Raw genomic sequence first — 20,136 nt, forward strand, 5'->3', positions numbered from 1 at the left:
GTTTAGCTAGTCTTTTGTTTAGTGCCCAATCATTTTTCTGTTGTTACTTTGACCCCAACTGTGTGAAAGTTAGCTTAGTAAACACTGCTCCTTCACCAAACTGTGTTGTACAACAGATTGTAATCTAACAGTTAACATGTTCCATTAATAAGATAACTCATTGTAATGATGTATACAGGAACAACAGCCAGACCTAGCTAACCAAGATGAGAGAGTCACTCCTCAACTAGACAAGAAGAAGGTATGATATTAACAGGTGTCATGGTGTGTGTTGTGTAGGGTTGTGTGTCCCGAGATGACCTACCATCACAAGCTGAGAAGGTTATTAATGACCTCGGGGCCACCAAGAGCATGTTAGAGGTGTACTATGAAGATAAGGTAATCTAATCCAAAACAGCCAAGCTGTAAAAAAAGTGTGCGGCCCTCAGAAAGGCTGTGGTGAAAAAAGATGTGAAATCCAAGGTGGCGGCCAAGAAATGGCTGTGATGGTAGGATAATGGTAAAAATTTTAATAACAACAATTCAGGTGAATTTTGTGAAGTGGCACAAAAATTCACCTGAATTGTCGTTATTAAAATTTTTACCATTAACCTACCATCACAGCCATTTCTTGACCGCCACCTTGGATTTCACATCTTTTTTCACCACCGCCTTTCTGAGGGCCGCACACTTTTTTTACAGCTTGGCTGTTTTGGATTAGATTTCAATTCTTTTTGTATTTGTATACCCCAAAGCCGGCCTATGGCCAGCTTTGGGACTTTTTTAACCTATGTTTTTTTTTCTTTACTACAGGAAGAAGAAAAGATGAAGTAGATGTACTTTAAATATTTTATCAGTAAATGTACAAATTATGTATATAATACATATGTGACCGGATTTGCGAAAAGGGGTCTTCCACACACATCCAATTTGCCAACTTTGACAATTGATAACTTCAGATTGGAAAGAGCTATTGCCTTGAAATTTGGGAAGTGGTGAGCACCACTATAGCTGAATACATGGTGAAATTTTCAGGTTAATATGTTACTTGAACACTGAGTTATGGTCTCCAACGTTTACGGAATTGGATGTGTGTGGAAGACCCCTTTTCGCAAATCCGGTCACATATATTGATTACAGAAATCTCCATGGTGGTTTCTTTGTAACTGAACACTCTACAAGGTGACTTCTTCTAATTGCTCTCTCTACAGGGTGAATTGTTTGTAGCTGAACGATCTACAAGCTAACTTCTTCTAGCTGATCTTTCTACAGGGTGATGTGTTTGTAGCTGAATTCTGTATAGGTGATTTGCTTGCAGCTGAGTTCTTTACAGAATGGTTTCTTTGTAGCTGAACTCTCTAAAAGGTAACTTCTTCTAACTGATCTTTCTACAGGGCAATTTGTTTCTGGCAGAATTTTCTACAGGGTGATTTCTTTGCAGCTGAACTCTGTACATGGTGGTTTCTTTGTAGCTGAACTCTCTACAAGGTAATTTCTTCTAGCTGATCTCTCTACAGGGAGATTTGTTTGTAGCTGAACTATCTACAAGGTAACTTCTTATAGCTGATCTCTCTACAGGGTGATTTGTTTGTAGTTGAATTCTGTACAGGTGATTTGTTTGCAGCTGAGCTCTTTACAAAATGGTTTCTTTGTAGCTGAACTTTCTCCAAGGTAACTTCTTCTAACTGATCTTTCTACAGGGTGATTTGTTTGTAGCTGAACTATCTACAAGGTAATTTCTTCTAGCTGATCTCTCTACAGGGTGATTTGTTTGTAGCTGAATTCTGTACAGGTGATTTGTTTGCAGCTGAGCTCTTTACAGAATGGTTTCTTTGTAGCTGAACTCTCTACAGGGTGATTTGTTTGTAGCTGAAATCCCTACAAGGTAACTTCTTCTAGCTGATCTTTCTACAGGGCGATTTGTTTGTAGCTGAGTTCTCTACAGGGTGTTTGTTTGCAGCTGAATTCTCTACATGGTGGTTTCTTTGTAGCTGAACTCTCTACAAGGTGACTTGTTTCTAGCTGATCTCTCTACAGGGTGACTTGTTTCTAGCTGAACTCTCTACAGGTGATTTGTTTGTAGCTGAACTCTCTACATGGTGGTTTCGTTGTAGCTGAACTCTCTACAAGGTAACTTCTTCTAGCTGATCTTTTTACACTGCATATTTGTTTGTAGCTGAGTTCTCTACAGGGTGATTTGTTTGCAGCTGAACTCTCTACATGGGAGTTTCATTGTAGCTGAACTCTCTACAATGTGACTTCTTCTAGCTGAACTCCCTACAGGGTGACTTGTTTCTAGCTGAACTCTCTACAGGTGATTTGTTTGCAGCTGAACTCTCTACATGGTGGTTTCTTTGTAGCTGAACTCTCTACAAGGTAACTTCTTCTAGCCGATCTTTCTACAGGGTGATTGAGTTTTTTGCAGCTGAACTCTTTACATGGTGGTTGCTTTGTAGCTGAACTCTCTAAAAGGTGACTTCTTCTAGCTGAACTCTCTACAGGATGATTTGTTTGCAGCTGAACTCTCTACATGATGATTTCTTTGTAGCTGAACTCTCTACAGGGTGATTTATTTGTAGCTGAAATCCCTACAAGGTAACTTCTTCTAGCTGATCTTTCTACAGGGCGATTTGTTTGTAGCTGAGTTCTCTACAGGGTGATTTTTTTGCAGCTGAACTCTCTACGTGGTAGTTTCTTTGTAGCTGAACTCTCTACAATGTGACTTCTTCTAGCTGAACTCTCTACAGGGTGACTTGTTTTTAGCTGATCTCTCTACAGGGTGACTTGTTTCTAGCTGAACTCTCTACAGGTGATTTGTTTGCAGCTGAACTCTCTACATGGTTTATTTCTTTGTAACTGAACTCCCTGCAAGGTGACTTCTTCTAGCTGATCTCTCTACAGGGAGATTTGTTTGTAGCTTAACTCTCTACAGGTAATTTGTTTGCAGCTGAACTCTCTACATGATGGTTTCTTTGTAGCTGAACTCTCTACAAGGTGATTTCTTCTATAGCTGATCTTTCTACAGGGTGATTTGTTTGTAGTTGAACTCTCTACATGATAGTTTCTTTGTAGCTGAACTCTCTACAAGGTGATTTCTTCTATAGCTGATCTTTCTACAGGGTGATTTGTTTGTAGTTGAACTCTCTACATGATAGTTTCTTTGTAGCTGAACTCTCTACAAGGTGATTTCTTCTATAGCTGATCTTTCTACAGGGTGATTTGTTTGTACCTGAACTATCTACATGATAGTTTCTTTGTAGCTGAACTCTCTACAAGGTAACTTCTTCTAGCTGATCTCTCTACAGGACAATTTGTTTGTACCTGAACTCTCACATGATTGTTTCTTTGAAGCTGAACTCTCTACAAGGTGATTTCTTCTAGCTGATCTTTCTACAGGGTGATTTGTTTGTAGCAGAACTCTCTACAAGGAAACTTCTTCTAGCTGATCTCTCTACAGGGAGATTTGTTTGTAGCTGAACTCTCTACACGTGATTTGTTTGCGGATGAATTCTCTACATGATGGTTTCTTTGTAGCTGAACTCTCTACAAGGTAACTTCTTCTAGCTGATCTCTTTACAGGGTGAATTGTTTGTAGCTGAACTCTCTACAAGGAAACCTCTTTTAGCTGAGCTCTGTACAGGGTGAATTGTTTGTAGCTGAACTATCTACAAGGTAACTTCTTCTAGCTGATCTCTCTACAGGATGATTTGTTTGTAGCTGAACTATCTACAAGGTAACTTCTTCTAGCTGATCTCTCTACAGGGTGACTTGTTTCTAGCTGAATTCTGTATAGGTGATTTGTTTGCAGCTGAGCTCTTTACAGAATGGTTTCTTTGTAGCTGAACTCTCTACAAGGTAACTTCTTCTAGCTGATTTCTCTACAGGATGATTTGTTTGTAGCTGAACTATCTACAAGGTAACTTCTTCTAGCTGATCTCTCTACAGGGTGATGTGTTTGTAGCTGAATTCTGTATAGGTGATTTGTTTGCAGCTGAGCTCTTTACAGAATGGTTTCTTTGTAGCTGAACTCTCTACAAGGTAACTTTTTCTAGCTGATGTATCTACAGGGTCACTAGTTTGTAGCTGAATTCTCTACATGGTGGTTTCTTTGTAACTGAACTATCTACAAGGTGACATCTTCTAGCTGATCTTTCAACAGGGTGATTTGTTTGTAACTGAATTCTGTATAGGTGATTTGTTTGCAGCTGAGCTCTTTACAGAATGGTTTCTTTGTAGCTGAACTCTCTACAAGAAAACTTCTTCTAACTGATGTCTGAACAGGGTGAATTGTTTGTAGCTGAACTCTCTACAGGGTGATTTGTTTGTAGCTGATCTCTATACAGGTTACTTATTTCTAACTGATCTCTTGAATTCTGTTCAGGGTGACTGCTCTATTAGAGTATCTCGATCTCACACTTGCTACACCAAGTTGTATTTCGTGTTATAACTCCGTGGCTTTAAGTCTGATTCTTCTACACCTTTCTAAGATGATAACTCCATCTGTATAGCGATTTTCAAAGCATTACCCCAAGCGGTTATCTGGTAGGCGTGGCAAGCAGTCGTTTTTTATTAGCTAATCTCGATTGTGTAATTGTTACACACTGTTGATTTTTTCACTGTATCTTCCTGGTTTTTAGCTCGATTTCTTTCAAACCACGAAAGGTTTGAGGTTCAATAGTTAACCTATTCACCCACTGATTTTCAGCTTCTTCCCATACGCGGTTTACCCTGTAGGCGTGACAACACATTGGTATTATTTTTCGTGCATAATCGCTCATAACTCTTTGCCTGTTTATGGTATTCCAGCCAAAGTTGGTACCGAGATGCGCTTTTATACTCCCCTTCTGTGTGCCAAATTTCAAGGCAATCGGATAACGCGTTCGCGTTTTATAGCAGTTTTTGTAAGTGTGCGAAAAGAGGAAGAAAAATAAGAAGAAAAAACGAAGAAACTAAGCCAATTTTTGAAGTCGCATATCTCAGGAATTCCTGAAGCAATTTCGCTCAAATTTGGAATGTGGAGTACTGAAGTTGGAGGGAATGTACACAGCAAAATTTGTCTTGTTTCATCAAGGAAGCACAGAGCTACGGAGGTGCGAAAATTGCGTTTTCTTTCTTCCTGTCAATATACTCACGGGGTTGCGCGCCGGCTTCTTGGGCCGCACGACACACTACCGTGTGTCTTGATACAGTGTCATCATTTATAAACATGTCACTATATACCTTGTGTTAGGCTGGTACTGGGCTGGGCCCAATACTGGAGTTCTTCACTTTAGTATCCAGGGAACTACAACATGCTGATCCTTGATGTTTGGCATGGTGATGACTGCCCCTTACCAACCGGCAGCAAGGGTATTCCTCTCCTTGTGTGATCACATGATCTTAACTGTTGTACTCCCACAAGTGCCTCAAGCAATACACAATGTGTACATAGTCCAGTTGGACTCTTCCCAAGTAATCATATTGTTTATTATAAAGACTATAGCTTCAGTACACTGTATAGGTGTGCTGGGTCCCAAGACACCTTCAGATGTTGTGGACAAGGTGTGTGCCAAGTTCTCTTTCATGGGAAAGTATGTGGCAAGAAGTTTGATGAACTCAAAAATGGTCAGTTAGTGTACATGTGGCATAATCACATTACCCACACACTGGTGGTGCTCTAGTTAGACATTCCATTCAGTGAAGCATTCTACAAGTGAATGTTGGGAATGGAGGACACATTTACTTGACTGTACAAGATTTACAGGTAATGAGGGAGTGGCTGTGTTTTGAGAAGAGTGGCTATCATTTCTTGCATAGCATGTGGACCCAGTGATGGCCAGGCCATTTGCACAACTCGCAGAAGTTGCAGTCAAGAAACACAATTTAGAAAGAGACTCCCTACTGGTAAGACTACCTATCAATACTTCACCATGTTATGAAGTATTATTATCATGTTAGTCTGGTAAAGCTGTCAAGAAGATTAGAGCGAAGTGAACCTAATAACATAATTTTGTAATTACAATTACATTATTTTATTATGTCGTATTATTTAATATTACATGATATATAAAAGACACAATGTATGCTTTTCAATTCAGTCAATAACAAATTAAACATTGACTCACTCTTCGCTTTGCTAGAGGTAAAACGAGAAAAGCAGTTCTTCAAGACAGTCACTAAGTCAAGTCACCAGGTTAAGTCATTTAGTCTAAGTCCTTGAAATTAGGTTAGGTGATCCTAAGGCTGTAGCACATGTTGCTGTCAGATCTCAGTTCAGTGCTGGTCACTGTAAAGTGTTAATAAATAAAAACAAAAGACAGAAGAAGTTGGTGAAGTGAGCAGGGTCCGAGTTGATCTGTAATGACAATGAATTACACTCACGTCCGGGAAAATCAGAAAACAGATGTACATTAAAGAAATGTCTTCCATCCTATCCGGGGCACTGGACGATGATTCGATGAAGATGAGATAAGAATAGAAGAACTGACAAATCATGTTAAAATAGCAACACTTAGCCTGGCAACAATAATGGAAAATTCTGCCATACAGCAGAATTTTCCATTATTGTTGGCTATAGATTCCATTTTGAAACCTTCCAGATGAGGAAGTGGCTATAACTGCTTGCTCCCACTAGTTGTCATGCAAAACTGACAACCGTCTAAGTAGCTATAGCCAAAACTGGCAACCTCTCAGCTGCCAAAACTTGCAACCTCCCAGTTGCACCCTTTAGAAACAACACATTAAAACTCCAGTATTGGCAACTTGCAGTATACAAGTTGCCATTTTTGGTAAGTTAGGAGCTGCCATTTTTGGTAATTTGCCAAAACTAACCATTTTTGGCCTGGTAACTTCTCTGTAATGCAAAAGTTACCAATTTTGGTAACTTTGCAAGACAATATTTGCCTAATTTGACAGGTTTTGTGAAAACTTTATTTGGTTACCACAACCAAAATTGGCAAAAATGTTCTTCCAAATTTGGCAATTATGTATATTAATACCCACAAGTAAACTGAGCTGTTATAAAAAGGATTGGTAAACAAACTAAAAGTGGAACAGTTCTGGGGTAATTTCATAACTGAAAGTTGCTAGGACAGGCTTGATGTCACCAGCATTGGGAATATTGAGCCTTTCACTTGTAGCTATGCCAAAAATTTTCATTGTTGAAAGTTTCAAGGATTAGCCAATATTAGCTAATCCTGAGGGTTACCAATTACAAAACTGGCAACTCTCGGATATTGCCAAAACCAGCAACTCCTGGATGTTGTCAAAGCTGGAAACTGCCAGAGGTTACCAAAATTGGCAACTTCTGCAAGCCAAAAGTTGCCAAAAAATTGGCAACTTTTGGACTTTCATATACCTCCTCCCTGCCACATGGTGATACAGAATTAAAGGGGTGTTGCAACACATCATTTTAGGGTACTACAGAATAGGCAGTACCAATGGGTCAGTGCAGCTGTAACGCTTTTTGATTTCAAGGAGTGCAGCCACAACACCCTTTTGCTTTTTCAGTTAAACAGGAGTGTTACAAGGACATGCACCTAAATTTATCAGTGTGATGTTGCTATCAAGCTACCTCTTCAACCTCTCAGTGGAGAAGTACTTACTCCTCAGCTAACCACAGGATGACACCAGAGCTGACATCCGTGCTCTCGGATTTTGGGGTAGCAACAAAGTGCCTTTTTTGATATAAGAGTTTTTTAAATGCACATGCAGAGCTACCGCAATGTATCAGTGCTAGCAGGGCCGCCCACAGGGGGGGAACTGGGGCATTTTGCCCCGGGCCCCAGCCTGAAAAGGGCCCCAGGAGGCCCCACCAAGGACCCCCTGAATACCTGTTTAAAGGTCGATATACTCTAATAGAGCAGTCAGATCTAAATACTCTAATAGAGCAGTCACAGTATTCTTCAGAGAAGCAGTGTAGCAAGCTTTAAATAAGGTGATATGGTTGGTGAGGGGTAGCTATTGTCAGTATGAAATGACCCTTTTTTTTGGTCTTCACTTGGGTGAAGTTGTGATTCAGAATGGAAACCTCCTTGCCCCTGGCGCCCCACTTTAACTCTTTGCCCTGGGCCCCTTGGGCGGCCCTGAATGCCAGATGGGTCTTGTAAGTGGCCCTAGGGACAATTTCATTACATCTATTATATTCATGCGTTCGCTATATTCATGTAACTGTTCTTGTTTTTGTTTTTTTCCCTTAATAATAAAACCTATCTGGGTTAAGTTAATACTTCATTTCATTTTAATAATTAGCAAAGCCCCTAAAGGGGTAAAACGCTAATACAAAAATTTATTTAGTTATTAGTTAATACAAGTTTAAAATCTGCAAGGGATAGGTTATTAATGTTATTGATTTGGAGACTGTTCCATTCAGGTATCGTTTTGGGGAAGAAGGAGAATTTGTAAGTATCACAAGAGGTTTGAATGTGGTAAAATTTACAGGGATGATTTGATCTAGTTGATGTCAGTCTTGCGGGTGAGGGTAAATATTGTTCAGGTATTAATTGAAGATGATTTACAACTTTGAATAGTAGGTAAGATATTTGCGATGACTTTGGAGTGTTGGCCATTTCAAATCATTTAGCATCACAGTTACACTGTCCAAATTATTATTCCATGGTTTGTTGAGAACAAATCTTGCTGCTCTGCGTTGAACTGACTCTAGTTTGTTGATGTCTGTTTGATGGTGAGGGTCCCAAATAGGAGCACAATATTCAAGCAGTGGAAGCATTAGTTGTTTGTATGCATGTTCTTTCAAGTAAGTAGGGCAGGTTCTTAGATTTCTTTGTAGGAATCCCAGTGTTCGATTTGCTTTGTTACAAGTATACAGGGTGTGAGTTTGCCATGACAGTTTTTCATTGATCCAGACTCCAAGATATTTATCAGTGTTCTTTCACTGACTTTAGTTGAGTTTCATACATTGTATAGGTGTAGTTACTTGTAGTGTGGAGATGTGATATTCGTAAAATGTTACATTTGGATATATTAAATTCCATTTGCCAGGTTGTAGCCCACTTGGATAGCTGGTTTAAGTCTTGTTGTAATGTTGTATGGCCGCCTTCGGGAGTGTTTATGGTTCTATATATTATACAGTCATCTGCAAATAGACGAAGTTGGCTTTGTATACCATTAGCTATGTCATTGATGTACACAAGGAAAAGTGTTGGGCCAAGTACAGACCCTTGAGGTACTCCAGAATTGACCTTGCATGAGGAAGATAATGCACCATTTATAGTTACTTGTTGAGAACGATCTGATAAGAAAGCTACTTGAGGTGTTAGTGACAGTCATGGCTAGTTCAGTCCCTGGATGATATGAAAAAACGATCAAGTAGCTAACCATAGTAAACCCACACCTAGCAACAACTACATTGTATCAAGAATGTAGACACACCCGTAATTCTTCGTAAATTAGCGGACTACTCCGGAACTTGCAGTTCAACCTCTCAGCGCAAGTTGCTCAGGCGAGTTCAACCGCCCATTCAGTGTTCTATAAGATCGTGAGAAGAAACATTTGATTGGTCAAGAAGGTATAGTCTACTAGTCATATTGTATTAGGGGGCATCTCCAAACTGATTTTAGTACGCTTAGGCCAATGAAACTTGATTACCAGTTTCTCGCTCAGATTTTTGAAAATTTGATGCGGGCGGGCGGTTATTATTCATTAATACATTATTCATTATTTTTCCAAAAGCACAACACACATCCAAACATGACGATTTCTGTCAAAAAAAACAGTGAGATCTACACTGATTATTCTTGCATTAAATAGCTAAAGTACGTTACTAATCTATAACAAGTGATTTTTCCATTAGAGTATAGCTGATTGCTCTATTAGAGTAAAAGTGACTGTTCTATTAGAGTATTTCGATCTGAAATACCAATAATGAAATTCCATGCGGGTGTATCAAAAGCATGCGGGCGATGACGCGAAACTGCTAATCAAGTTTCATTGGCCTTAACGTCATAATGACGTTAGGGGGAGGGGGGTTCAGCCCATGACGTTATTAATTTTTATTAAAGCAGTTATAGTGTAAACAGCTACAGAACAGAGAAAGTGATGTGATTAAGCAGCTATATAGACTATGTTTTCAGGTAAAGAATATAACGTTCTATTGCCAATGCATTGTTTTCATAGTGTGACCAAGAGTCCATAACTCTTGGTGTGACGTTAAGGAGGGGGGGGGGGGGGGGGGAGGGGGGTCTGAAGTTAGCGTCATTATGACGTTAAGCGTACCAAAATCAGTTTGGAGATGCCCCCTTAGGGCCTACCATATTACACTGTACTTTGATCTGTTTATTTTTTCCCTGTGTTGTATTTTGAACTGTTACTGAGCTAGCTAGCTACTTCTCAGTGTGCTCTGTTTTGTATTTCGAAACAAACATAAATGACCAATAATATTGTGGAACTGGAAGTGGACAGCTATAGTGCCTGCCAGTGGACAGCTCGGGACAGCTATAGTTATTAGGGTTAGGGTCAGGGTCAGGTTCAGCTTTGGTTTCTATTGACTCATATATATATATATATATATATATATATATATATCCATCATTAGTATATTGCTTGTTTCCCATCACCCAATGGAACAAAAACTGGTGTGGGCGGGAGGTGATTATTGATTATTAATTAATTATACACTTGACTGTTGTATATTCAGTCTCTGACTGTTCAATCTTGAAGGCTTCCAGAACTGTACACTCATGCACCTAGCTGAACAAGAGTGGAGGGCCTTCCACCCTTCTGCTATGTTTGTATGCACAGGTAATGTATTTTCCTTAACAGCTTGGTCACTCTGTACCTCTTTCTATCATAAAATATTGCATTCACGTGATGTATAATCAACTTTGGTGTGGCTACCTAATTGATGCAGGCGGTGACGGGAAATAAGGAATTTAATAATTATGGCCTAAGGTACAAACTAAGGGAGGTACAGTACCACCCAGAGGTAATGTTACAATCCCTCGCGAGTGCTCAAATCCAGGCCACAACTCGACAATGCATAACTGGAATACATCACGTGCAAAGGCACGTGGTTACTGGAGCAGCCACCCAAGGGAACTCGCGTGTCGAGACTACAGGTGGTGAGTAAGTTAGCACACACACCAAAGAAATTGTGGGTTGAAAATTGTCTATATGTGTGTCAACTGCTCACAAGTGTAACGTTACCTCTGGGTGGAACTGTAGGTAGCTGCAGCACCAATGGTACAGTGGTTACGAGTTTGGACTATGAATACGGAGGCCCAGGTTCGAGCCCCAGCTCAATCAAGTTATTTTTTTCACTTTCTTAAGTTTTCGTCTGCACATGACTGCCTGCACTATATCACCTCCCAATATTATTGACTGTGTTGTGTGCCAACCTAAGAGATTCTCGTTTACAAGATATGCACAAACTTTTAACACAGTGGGCTATGGACAATATCCATAATAACAAAATTTAAGTCATGAGGCCAGAACAAGTTGATTCACAGTTTATAGTCAGGGATATTTTAAAAAGTCATGAGGGCAGGAGGTCATTTTTCACATTTCATAATGTCTTAAACATGGAAAAAACATTTTAAAAGATAGCTTCACGCAGTAGCTAGCTACAAACTATAACAATAATTGCAAGCTTATTTGATACAAAAATCCATTTACATACTTGTTTATGCATGGTGACCACGGTATATGGAACTTGTGCAAATACTGCTATAGTGGCAGAGCCAATCAAATCACAGTATCCAGTATAAATAAGTATTTGTGACATAAACCATGCAGTTTTCACCATGAATAACACAATAACCATGACAACAATAGTTGAAAAGCAACCGATAATACTCTGAGGTACACCTGCTGTAAAGAATTATATTGAGAAGTACGTTTGAAGTTTTGTAGTTTCTTCCACAAGTTACAACAGCCTTTCCTGGTAATATATTATGTCACGCGAGCAGCATAATATTATTCATACCGCTAAAGAAATTTGAAACTACATTTGCACACAAGTACCACATACTATGGTCTAGAGATGAAACAATGATATTGATATATCACATATCAATCATACACTGAGGCCATGATATGTATCAGTATGAAATTAGGTTATATTGATATATCATGTATGATGGAATATCAATGTATTGAGGAATTTGAGGTGCATGGGTACTACTACATTTTAAACCTTAAAGGTGCAGAAACCACTATATAGTGGCAATATAAAAAATGCACGAAAATGCATGATGTTTAACCAACAACTATTTTCATAACAGAAAGTGTTACTGTTTCTCCTTGTGTTTCACAGTCTTCTTTGTCTGGTTTTAGTTGAAAGTCTGTCCTCAATTGACAAGAATCGCCATCAGCTCACTGCTTCACTCATGAAGATGACAACAGGGTGACTAATCTTGAGGCACTTGCTGAAAGCGATGCTGCCACAGTGAACCATATCAACTTGTAGATTGACAGAATCACTTTCCTCTAGAAACGTTACATGAATTTACATCCTTGTGTATAAACTGTCATAACTTAATTGGTAAAGGAGTATCAGAATTGGTAAAACTTGGGCACCATTTTATTCTTTGTGATGTCAGCATTTCGAAAATATCAATTTCAAGTCTGTGACCTTCCGTATATGAGTTATCAATTGATCAATATCAGTAAAGCTATATACTCAGGGGCGGATACAGGAGCTGGCAAGGGGAGGGGCACAAACAGGCTGTTGTAGGTGGTTTGGGAGAGCCAGATTATCTTGTTAGTTGCTGCATTTTTGAAGTAGCAAATAACCACCTCTTAGCAGTGTCACACTGTTCAGGTTGGTTTTTGCCATTTTAGCCTTTGCAGATGGTTGTGAAGTCTTAAAAGCTGTTTAAAGGCTCTGAATTTCTTAAACAATAGCAACACGATAATTATTTTTAGAGGTGCTAAGTACACACGAAGGTGCTGGGTGACAATTTTTCAGCTAGTTTGACTTGGGATCACTTTGGTTTCAGGTGAATTTGTAATAATGCTAGTAAAATGTGCATATTTGTAAAATGTGCATATTTTCATGAGTTTTATAAACTGATCTTGGCCTGACAAAGTTTAATTTAGTGTTTTAATCAGAATTAGAAGTATGACTGGCTCCTCCACAAAGTGGGGGGGCATTTGCCCCAAATGCCCCATTCTGGATCCGCTATTGCTACTATAGTGGCTTAGGCAGATGTGGTGCATGCATTTTGTACAGTTTTATGTGGCTTTAAGGGTTAATGGCTGACGTTCTCATGAATCAAATTATTGTATGTTGTAGATGCCAGTTTATTTGCATTTTGGAAAAGAAAAATGTTTCATTATCAAACAGCTATCTTTATACTCCACTTTGATATGTTGCTGTATCGTGATGCAATGGAAACATTATATTGATACACCCAAATACCATATTACTAGTCACCAGACCCTTACTCTTTGTGAAGGGGGGTGGGTTCTACCAGACTAAGCTCACTAAAAACTTATCTTCATATAACTAGCGTGTTTGAAGCTCAAGTTACTTTGTTGGTGTCAATAGTTTTTGACACTGATGTTCAGTGTTGGACGATATCCACAATGATGTTTTCTGACGTCACAAAATAAAATGGCGTTGCTTGTGTGTGCATGGATTTTGTATAGGGAGTAGGGCTGGGCGGTATTGGAGTTTCGCTTCACGATATATCGTGCAGAAATATATCACGATATTACTATTTATCGCGGTTATTAAAGATGACTGCTATATTAGAGTAGCTGACTGCTTTATTAGGGTATCTCGATCCTAGCTGACTGTTCTATTAGAGTATCTCGATCTTTGTAAAAAAAATTGACTAGCTAGTACTAGGTCCTTGTTTGCAGTAGTATCACGTGATTATTTGAGGTGCATTATAACAACCTTAAGGGCTTAATAAGCTGTCACAAACACTAAAAATCGTAATAATATCAATATCGTGATATTATCGTTTCACCGAAATCTACGCGATACAGATATCGTTTCATTGCAATACCGCGGTATTACTATAATACCGAGAAACCGCCCAGCCCTAATAGGGAGGCATTTGGAGAGATAGCAGTCCCTTCCTCTAAAATGCGAAAGGGTGGGCGCTGCAAGACTAAGGTGGGCTAGAGTTGGAGGGAGCAAAGCGACCAACCCTAGCTTGCCTCGAATTCACCAAAAAACTTACCTTCATACAGACAGAAACATTATTATGCTTAACAGGCAAACTTTGGCATTAGGATTGGGTTCAAGCTTGGTTTCTTCTTCATTGGTGTTCTTAAGCATTCTTTTTTTACTTTAGTTTTGTTTTTAAGATAGAAAAGAAAATAATTTGGCAGCTGGCACTGGCAGACAAGGGTGGATCTGCTTTCTAATTTTTGTTTCTTTTCTCAAAGTTTTTTTGTTTAAGTTTTTTGCCAGTCAGTATCAATAGCTTTTGGTGGCACTTATTGACACCGACGATTGGTGCCAATAGCCTCGGCCAACTTTTATACGCAGCAATAAGTAATTAATTTAATACTCTTGTAGCTTCCAACAGCAGTATTGAGTTACCAGAAGCAGGAGTCTGGGAGCACAGCCCCCAGCCACTGAGAGACTTGTAATATTTCAAACTCAGCAATAGCTGTGCCACCAGATGGAATTCCACATACGAAATGCTTAAACGTCTGTTAAAGCTCCGTTGGCCTGTAATTGCAGTGCTATCTGACGAATCAGTAACAAAAAGAAGTGACCGTTACTTGGATCTCAAGACTGAACAATGGAAGCTTGTTGAGGATCTTGTGCCTGTTCTTGAGCAATTCAGTGTCGCCACTACATTTTTTAGTTATGAAGAAAATGTTTCTATTTCTTCAGTATTTGCCATTGTATATGGCTTGCTTGATCACCTCGAATTGCCCAGAGAGGAGTCATCATCTGACTCTAAAGTGATTAGAGAATTCAAGGAAACTGTGGCAACACAATTAATAGAGAGATTTGAGTTGACATCGCTGCATTCAGCACATCCTATGTTGATGGGATCACTACTTGATCCTCGGTTTAAACACATTACTTTGTCAAAATACAAAGAGGAAAGTGAAGCTAGGAAACTTAAGCAATCTCTCAAAGAATTGATGGAAATGTACACAAGTGAGGACAGTGTTGGTTCTTTTTCTCCTGCCACACCAAAAAAACAAAAATTGACTGCTTTGGACAAGCTACTTGGCCCTGAGAACCTTACAATGGAACCTTGTACATTTGATAGTGAACTTGAAAAATACTTTGCTGAATTGCCAATATCTCGAAAGGAAAACCCACTTATTTGGTGGAAAGAAAATTCCAGTCGTTACAAAAGTTTATCTTCTGTTGCTCAGCGTTTGTTGTGTATGCCCACTACATCAACATCCTCAGAAAGGATTTTCTCCAAAGCAGGTTTAACTGTTACAAAACTGAGAAGTTGCTTGAAGCCAAAGCATGTCGATGCGTTAGTGTTTTTAAACAAGAACTTAAGTAAATTATCTTAAAGTATCAAGAACTTGAGTAATTTGTTGTAAAGTAGTAAACTGAGAAGTTGCTTGAAGCCAAAGCATGTCGATGCGTTAGTGTTTTTAAACAAGAACTTAAGTAAATTATCTTAAAGTATCAAGAACTTGAGTAATTTGTTGTAAAGTAGTAAAAGTACCATGTGTCATAACTGTCATTTGTTTACATCACATTTATATCTATATAGTACATTTAAACTACAACTCAGTACAAACTGATGTGCAATCCATAAGCTGTTCGTGTAAAGTTTCATAAATCTTTGTCTTTACAGAGAGTCCCTGTAGAAAATAAGTCACAATAATAATTACATTAAGTTGATGTTCTAAGTCTTATTCTATACCTTTGAAATGTTCAAAGCTTCGAACCTTCGTTCAATAATAGTTCCAAACCTTCGGATGGTAAAAATTGACCTTCGTTCCAGCCCTAGTATATTCATCCAAACACAATGGGAGTAACAAGTAAGTACGATGACAAGTTGATATGACTCCATTTGTAGAATCCAGATGAGTGGGTGTTGCTCCAGTATGTCTAAACAGTTAACAAACATTCCTGTTATAAATACGTGCTAGAGTTGCAATATAATAGTATAGTATTTAAATGCAACAATACATAGTCTCCATTGCATCACTATCAAACGACACTAAGTGGAGGATATTGTTGCATCTCTAGTATGTACACTCTATCAGTACAACCTGTCTTAATGGCCACCAGTATAGAAAGACAACCTCTCTTGAAAAGCCAATTCCAATTGAGAATTTATACACTGTTACCTGCTTATTGAGTGAAGGTGGCAATAAACAAGTTCCACCGTAATTTATACACGTGATCTGATCCTGTATATTCTGTCAGTGGATGAGATCCACTTGGCCAGGACAAAATGTGACTCAAATGTCCTGGATGGTCCATACTCAACCCACTTATGACCCAGTGGCACAATGGAACTGAGTATAGAGAATACAATTATATTTATTTCTAAGATGTGTGGATGTGTGGACACATTACAACACATTACATGTACATACAAGACATGCTACGTACTGTTTTAGCATTTCAAGTCACCACATTATGTACAGACCAGTCAACAATGCTTCATAGTGCCCATCAGTAAACCTGAAGAAAAGTTACGAAAAATAAAAATTCACATAAGTACAATGAAACCTAATTAATATGGCCAGCTGTGGAACCAAAAAATTTGGCCTGAATAACAAGGTGGCCTTATTAATGAGGTCATAAAGTACTGCTTAGCTATATTAGAGGTAGCCAATATAATGAGGTGGTCTTATTAAAGAGGTGGCCACAAAGTGAGGTTTCACTGTACATACAGTTCACAATCACAATGGTGAACAATATTAATTGTTAACAATATACACTGAAACCTGCAGGTCACTTCTTGTGGAAGATTGCTCTCTACACTAAATGACACATTCAGAGATTGTATTTAGATGGATGATACAGTAACACATTGTGACTTCAATACTCGTGATGTGTCAATGCTAGGCAGCAACCATATACACGGCACTGCCAATGCAAAACATCACACTTGCTCGCACACACAATTTTGCTCAAGATTTTACAAATTGATAATTTTGGTCACTGTAAAGCACTAATAACAATAAATAATTTAGGTTTAAGGAAGAAAATCCATCCCTCCTGGAGGAGACTGAGTGTGGCCCCAACTAGACATTGGGTGACCTGCAGTTCGAATCCTGGGGTTGGAGGGATTTTTTTCCTTACTTTGGCCCCTTTTCTGTTACACCTTTTCAGCTATAAGTCATCAAGTCTAAGTCCTTGAAATTAGGTTAGGTAATCCCAAGGCTGCAGCACATGTTGCTGTCAGACCTTCGGTGCTGGTCACTGTAAAGCACTAATAACAATAACAATTAAGAGGTGTGGAAACTAGCTGTTCGCTCGAAAGACTGTGTGGCAGCTGCTTTCCTTCTGTACAAGTGGCCACCAAGACAGATCCACTGTGGATGAAAGCCAGGCATTAGATATTTGGTATTTCATGTGTTGAAGGCATTCCAGGGCTTCTGGTAGTCTTAAATCTCACCACAGTTTACCTCAGGCAGTGTTGTGGTCACCACTAAACCACCGGAATGCTGTGTTATGTCCATCTTATGCTTGGCTACTATATTGTAGAACTGAAATGGATACTCGGAAAAATATATCCTATGGATAATGACTTCATCATTTTCTTCATCAGGAGCTTATAAGGACCAATAGTGAAACTTTTACACTTAGGGCTGATAGCCAACTGCCTAAGTCTGAAGCAGTGCCTTTGGTGCTCTAACAGATTGGCTGCCCCCTTGCTGCCAGCACTCACTGTCTCATACGCTGTCACACACTAAATCCATCTCTATAGCCAGTTAGAACAGCATGCTTCTTACCTTTTTTAAGGCCGCAAAATGCAGCCACCTCCTTAAAAAGCTAGGTCAGAAAATTTTTGTCCCTACGGCCTGAATAATGACCAGTTTTCACTGTACTATTAGTGATTAGTGATCATGGAGGATTATTTATTAAGATACTAAGATATACAAACGCTACAACCTCTAAATATAGCAGTAAATTTTTTACCCTGGTCCAATGTCTCGTAATAATCGTGAGAGACTCTACTGTGACAAATACATGTTTATCATGATATGTGCTAATCGCCTTTTTACAATTAAGTTTTACAACACAAATACATGTATAGTTAAACTCACCAATTGTGACTAAATCCCTTCAACACGAAAAGACAAGTAATGAGACAACCTTGGAGACAACAGCCTCCCACAACGCAATGGGTGGGGTCTGGGCACGAGACTAATTCTGGTGCGCTTATTTAGTAGTAATATAAATTTTAAAGTAGGCATTCCAGCCCGATTTTTAAATTTTGGAAAAATGGGCTTTTTATATGCTCAATAGATAGAGTATTGATTGCCGATCTCAGAAATATATAGTTTGTTGGGTTGGAATTAGCTACTTTGGCATGCACAGTGCTTAAAAACTGAAAAAAGGTACATTTTTTCTCCGGGGCTCCCCATACATTTTAAAGGGAAAAATGGCACAATTGAATCAGGAAGCCATCTAGCAATCTGGACTATCTTGAAACTGCAGTTGCTTCTATCTGCAAGTGTGTACATGTAATGAGAGTAACTTCAGATTGTATCAGATCTCAGCTATCTTTGTATACTTTGTGGTGAGCAAATATGTTTCACCTATTGCACACTTCTCAATACAATGGTGTATACCTATAGGCAAGAGGCTATGTCAAGTAAGTGAAAACATCAAGTTAACAACTTATAAAGGTAAACAACTAAAGTGGAGGTGCCGCAATGATGCAACAATACCTAAGGTGGAGTTGTGGTTTCAATTATGGTATTGTTATGCCGACTTTGAAGTGGTTTATACTTTTGAGCTGATGACACAGCCATCAGAAGATTGCTCTGGAGCTGAAAATCGCTAACCCGAGCGAAGTAACTACGCACTTTAAAGTAAGCACCAGTGACTACCTTCCACCCGACAGTACGTTTTTTAAAGTTTTAAAGCATTCTACATACATTATAAGGCTTGAAAAGATTACAAAACAACACAAAACTTACTTATATGTAACGCGCACGATAAAACTAAGATTTTCATGATGATCAACGTGTGGACAAACCCCACAGTGATTTTCGTCCTCATTGGAGCTTGGACGACGGAGCAATCCCAAGTTAAATACGAGTTGTTATTTTGTGCCAAGGTTCTATTGGGGAATATACGGAGAATTTTTTTATTAAAAAATCTCGGATACTGGAATGCCTATTTAAAGGCGTTTATTTACAACAGGACATAATTACGCGCCCTTCTATTATCTCTGTGCATACTTGCCTTTTCTTTACTATTCTCATTTCATTTCACAAGATCTCTTTGCAGGGGCGTGGTTTCTTCGCTTGAATTAGTCAGTGCTTGAAGTAGATCGAGATACTCTAATAGAACAGTCACATTTCTACAAGTGCCATATTTTTATATTGTAAAGTCTGTAAGTAGCTAGTAATTTAAACTATACAATCCGATGCTAAGCAGAAGTTGTAACTATGCTAAATATTGATTGCTGTGTTACAGCTATTTTGTGACTGCTCTAATAGAGTATCTTGATCGTTTTAATGCAGTACAAGATGAAAGGCAAAGTGTTATTAAGGGTTTACTAGTTAAAATGGGTGGTAGCTGATTGCAGTTGCATGCCACTAACAGGGCCGTCCAGAGAAATTAGAGAGCCCAGGGAAAAGAGTTAAAGAGGGGCCCAGGGGCAAGGAAGGGTCTAGATCCTGACTGCTCTATTAGAGTATATCGATCTTTCTTTAAACAGGTATTCAAGGGGCCCTTTTCGGGCTGGGGCAGGGGAAAAAATACCTCAGTTACCCCCCCCCCCCCCCCCCCCCCCCTATGTGGGCAGCCCTGGCCACTAAAATTACAGTTATATTTTAATATTCTGTCACTGTAATCTGGGGTTTCTGTCAAAACCATGGAAACTTACCTACTGTTATCAACAGTGCATTGCTTATTCTAACAAAAAGTATTGAAATCCCATCCAAAAACAGCTTATAGCTGTAAAAAAAGTGCGCGTCCAAGTAAAGCAGAGTTAACTGCGACAAAATGTAACGATATCATAATGCGGCCATGTGTGAGGTGTGGAAGTTGTAAAATTAATATTAGCTAATCAGATAATACAATATTAT

At 38.9% G+C, this 20,136-nt stretch overlaps 1 protein-coding gene and 2 long non-coding RNA genes across 3 annotated transcripts; 2 read left to right on the top strand and 1 right to left on the bottom strand.

The window, feature by feature from the left end:
• Positions 1–260: 260 nt before the first annotated feature.
• Positions 261–6,043, top strand: LOC136241365 (uncharacterized). Its single transcript, XR_010694262.1, has 7 exons — positions 261–378; positions 5,210–5,328; positions 5,381–5,430; positions 5,480–5,583; positions 5,640–5,722; positions 5,776–5,862; positions 5,917–6,043. It is a non-coding gene; the product is annotated as an uncharacterized lncRNA (long non-coding RNA).
• Positions 6,044–14,574: 8,531 nt separating this feature from the next.
• Positions 14,575–15,420, top strand: LOC136239961 (uncharacterized). The gene has a single exon (XM_066030705.1). It carries the CDS (start codon positions 14,575–14,577, stop codon positions 15,418–15,420), a length of 846 nt encoding a protein of 281 aa, XP_065886777.1.
• A 125-nt stretch (positions 15,421–15,545) lies between these two features.
• LOC136240554 (uncharacterized) lies at positions 15,546–18,231 on the bottom strand. Its single transcript, XR_010693885.1, has 3 exons — positions 18,142–18,231; positions 15,780–16,549; positions 15,546–15,717 (listed from the first exon to the last, which is right to left on the bottom strand). It is a non-coding gene; the product is annotated as an uncharacterized lncRNA (long non-coding RNA).
• Positions 18,232–20,136: the final 1,905 nt, after the last annotated feature.

This window comes from Dysidea avara, chromosome 12 (genome assembly GCF_963678975.1).
Source record: "Dysidea avara chromosome 12, odDysAvar1.4, whole genome shotgun sequence".
NCBI classification, from domain to species: Eukaryota; Metazoa; Porifera; class Demospongiae; order Dictyoceratida; family Dysideidae; genus Dysidea; species Dysidea avara.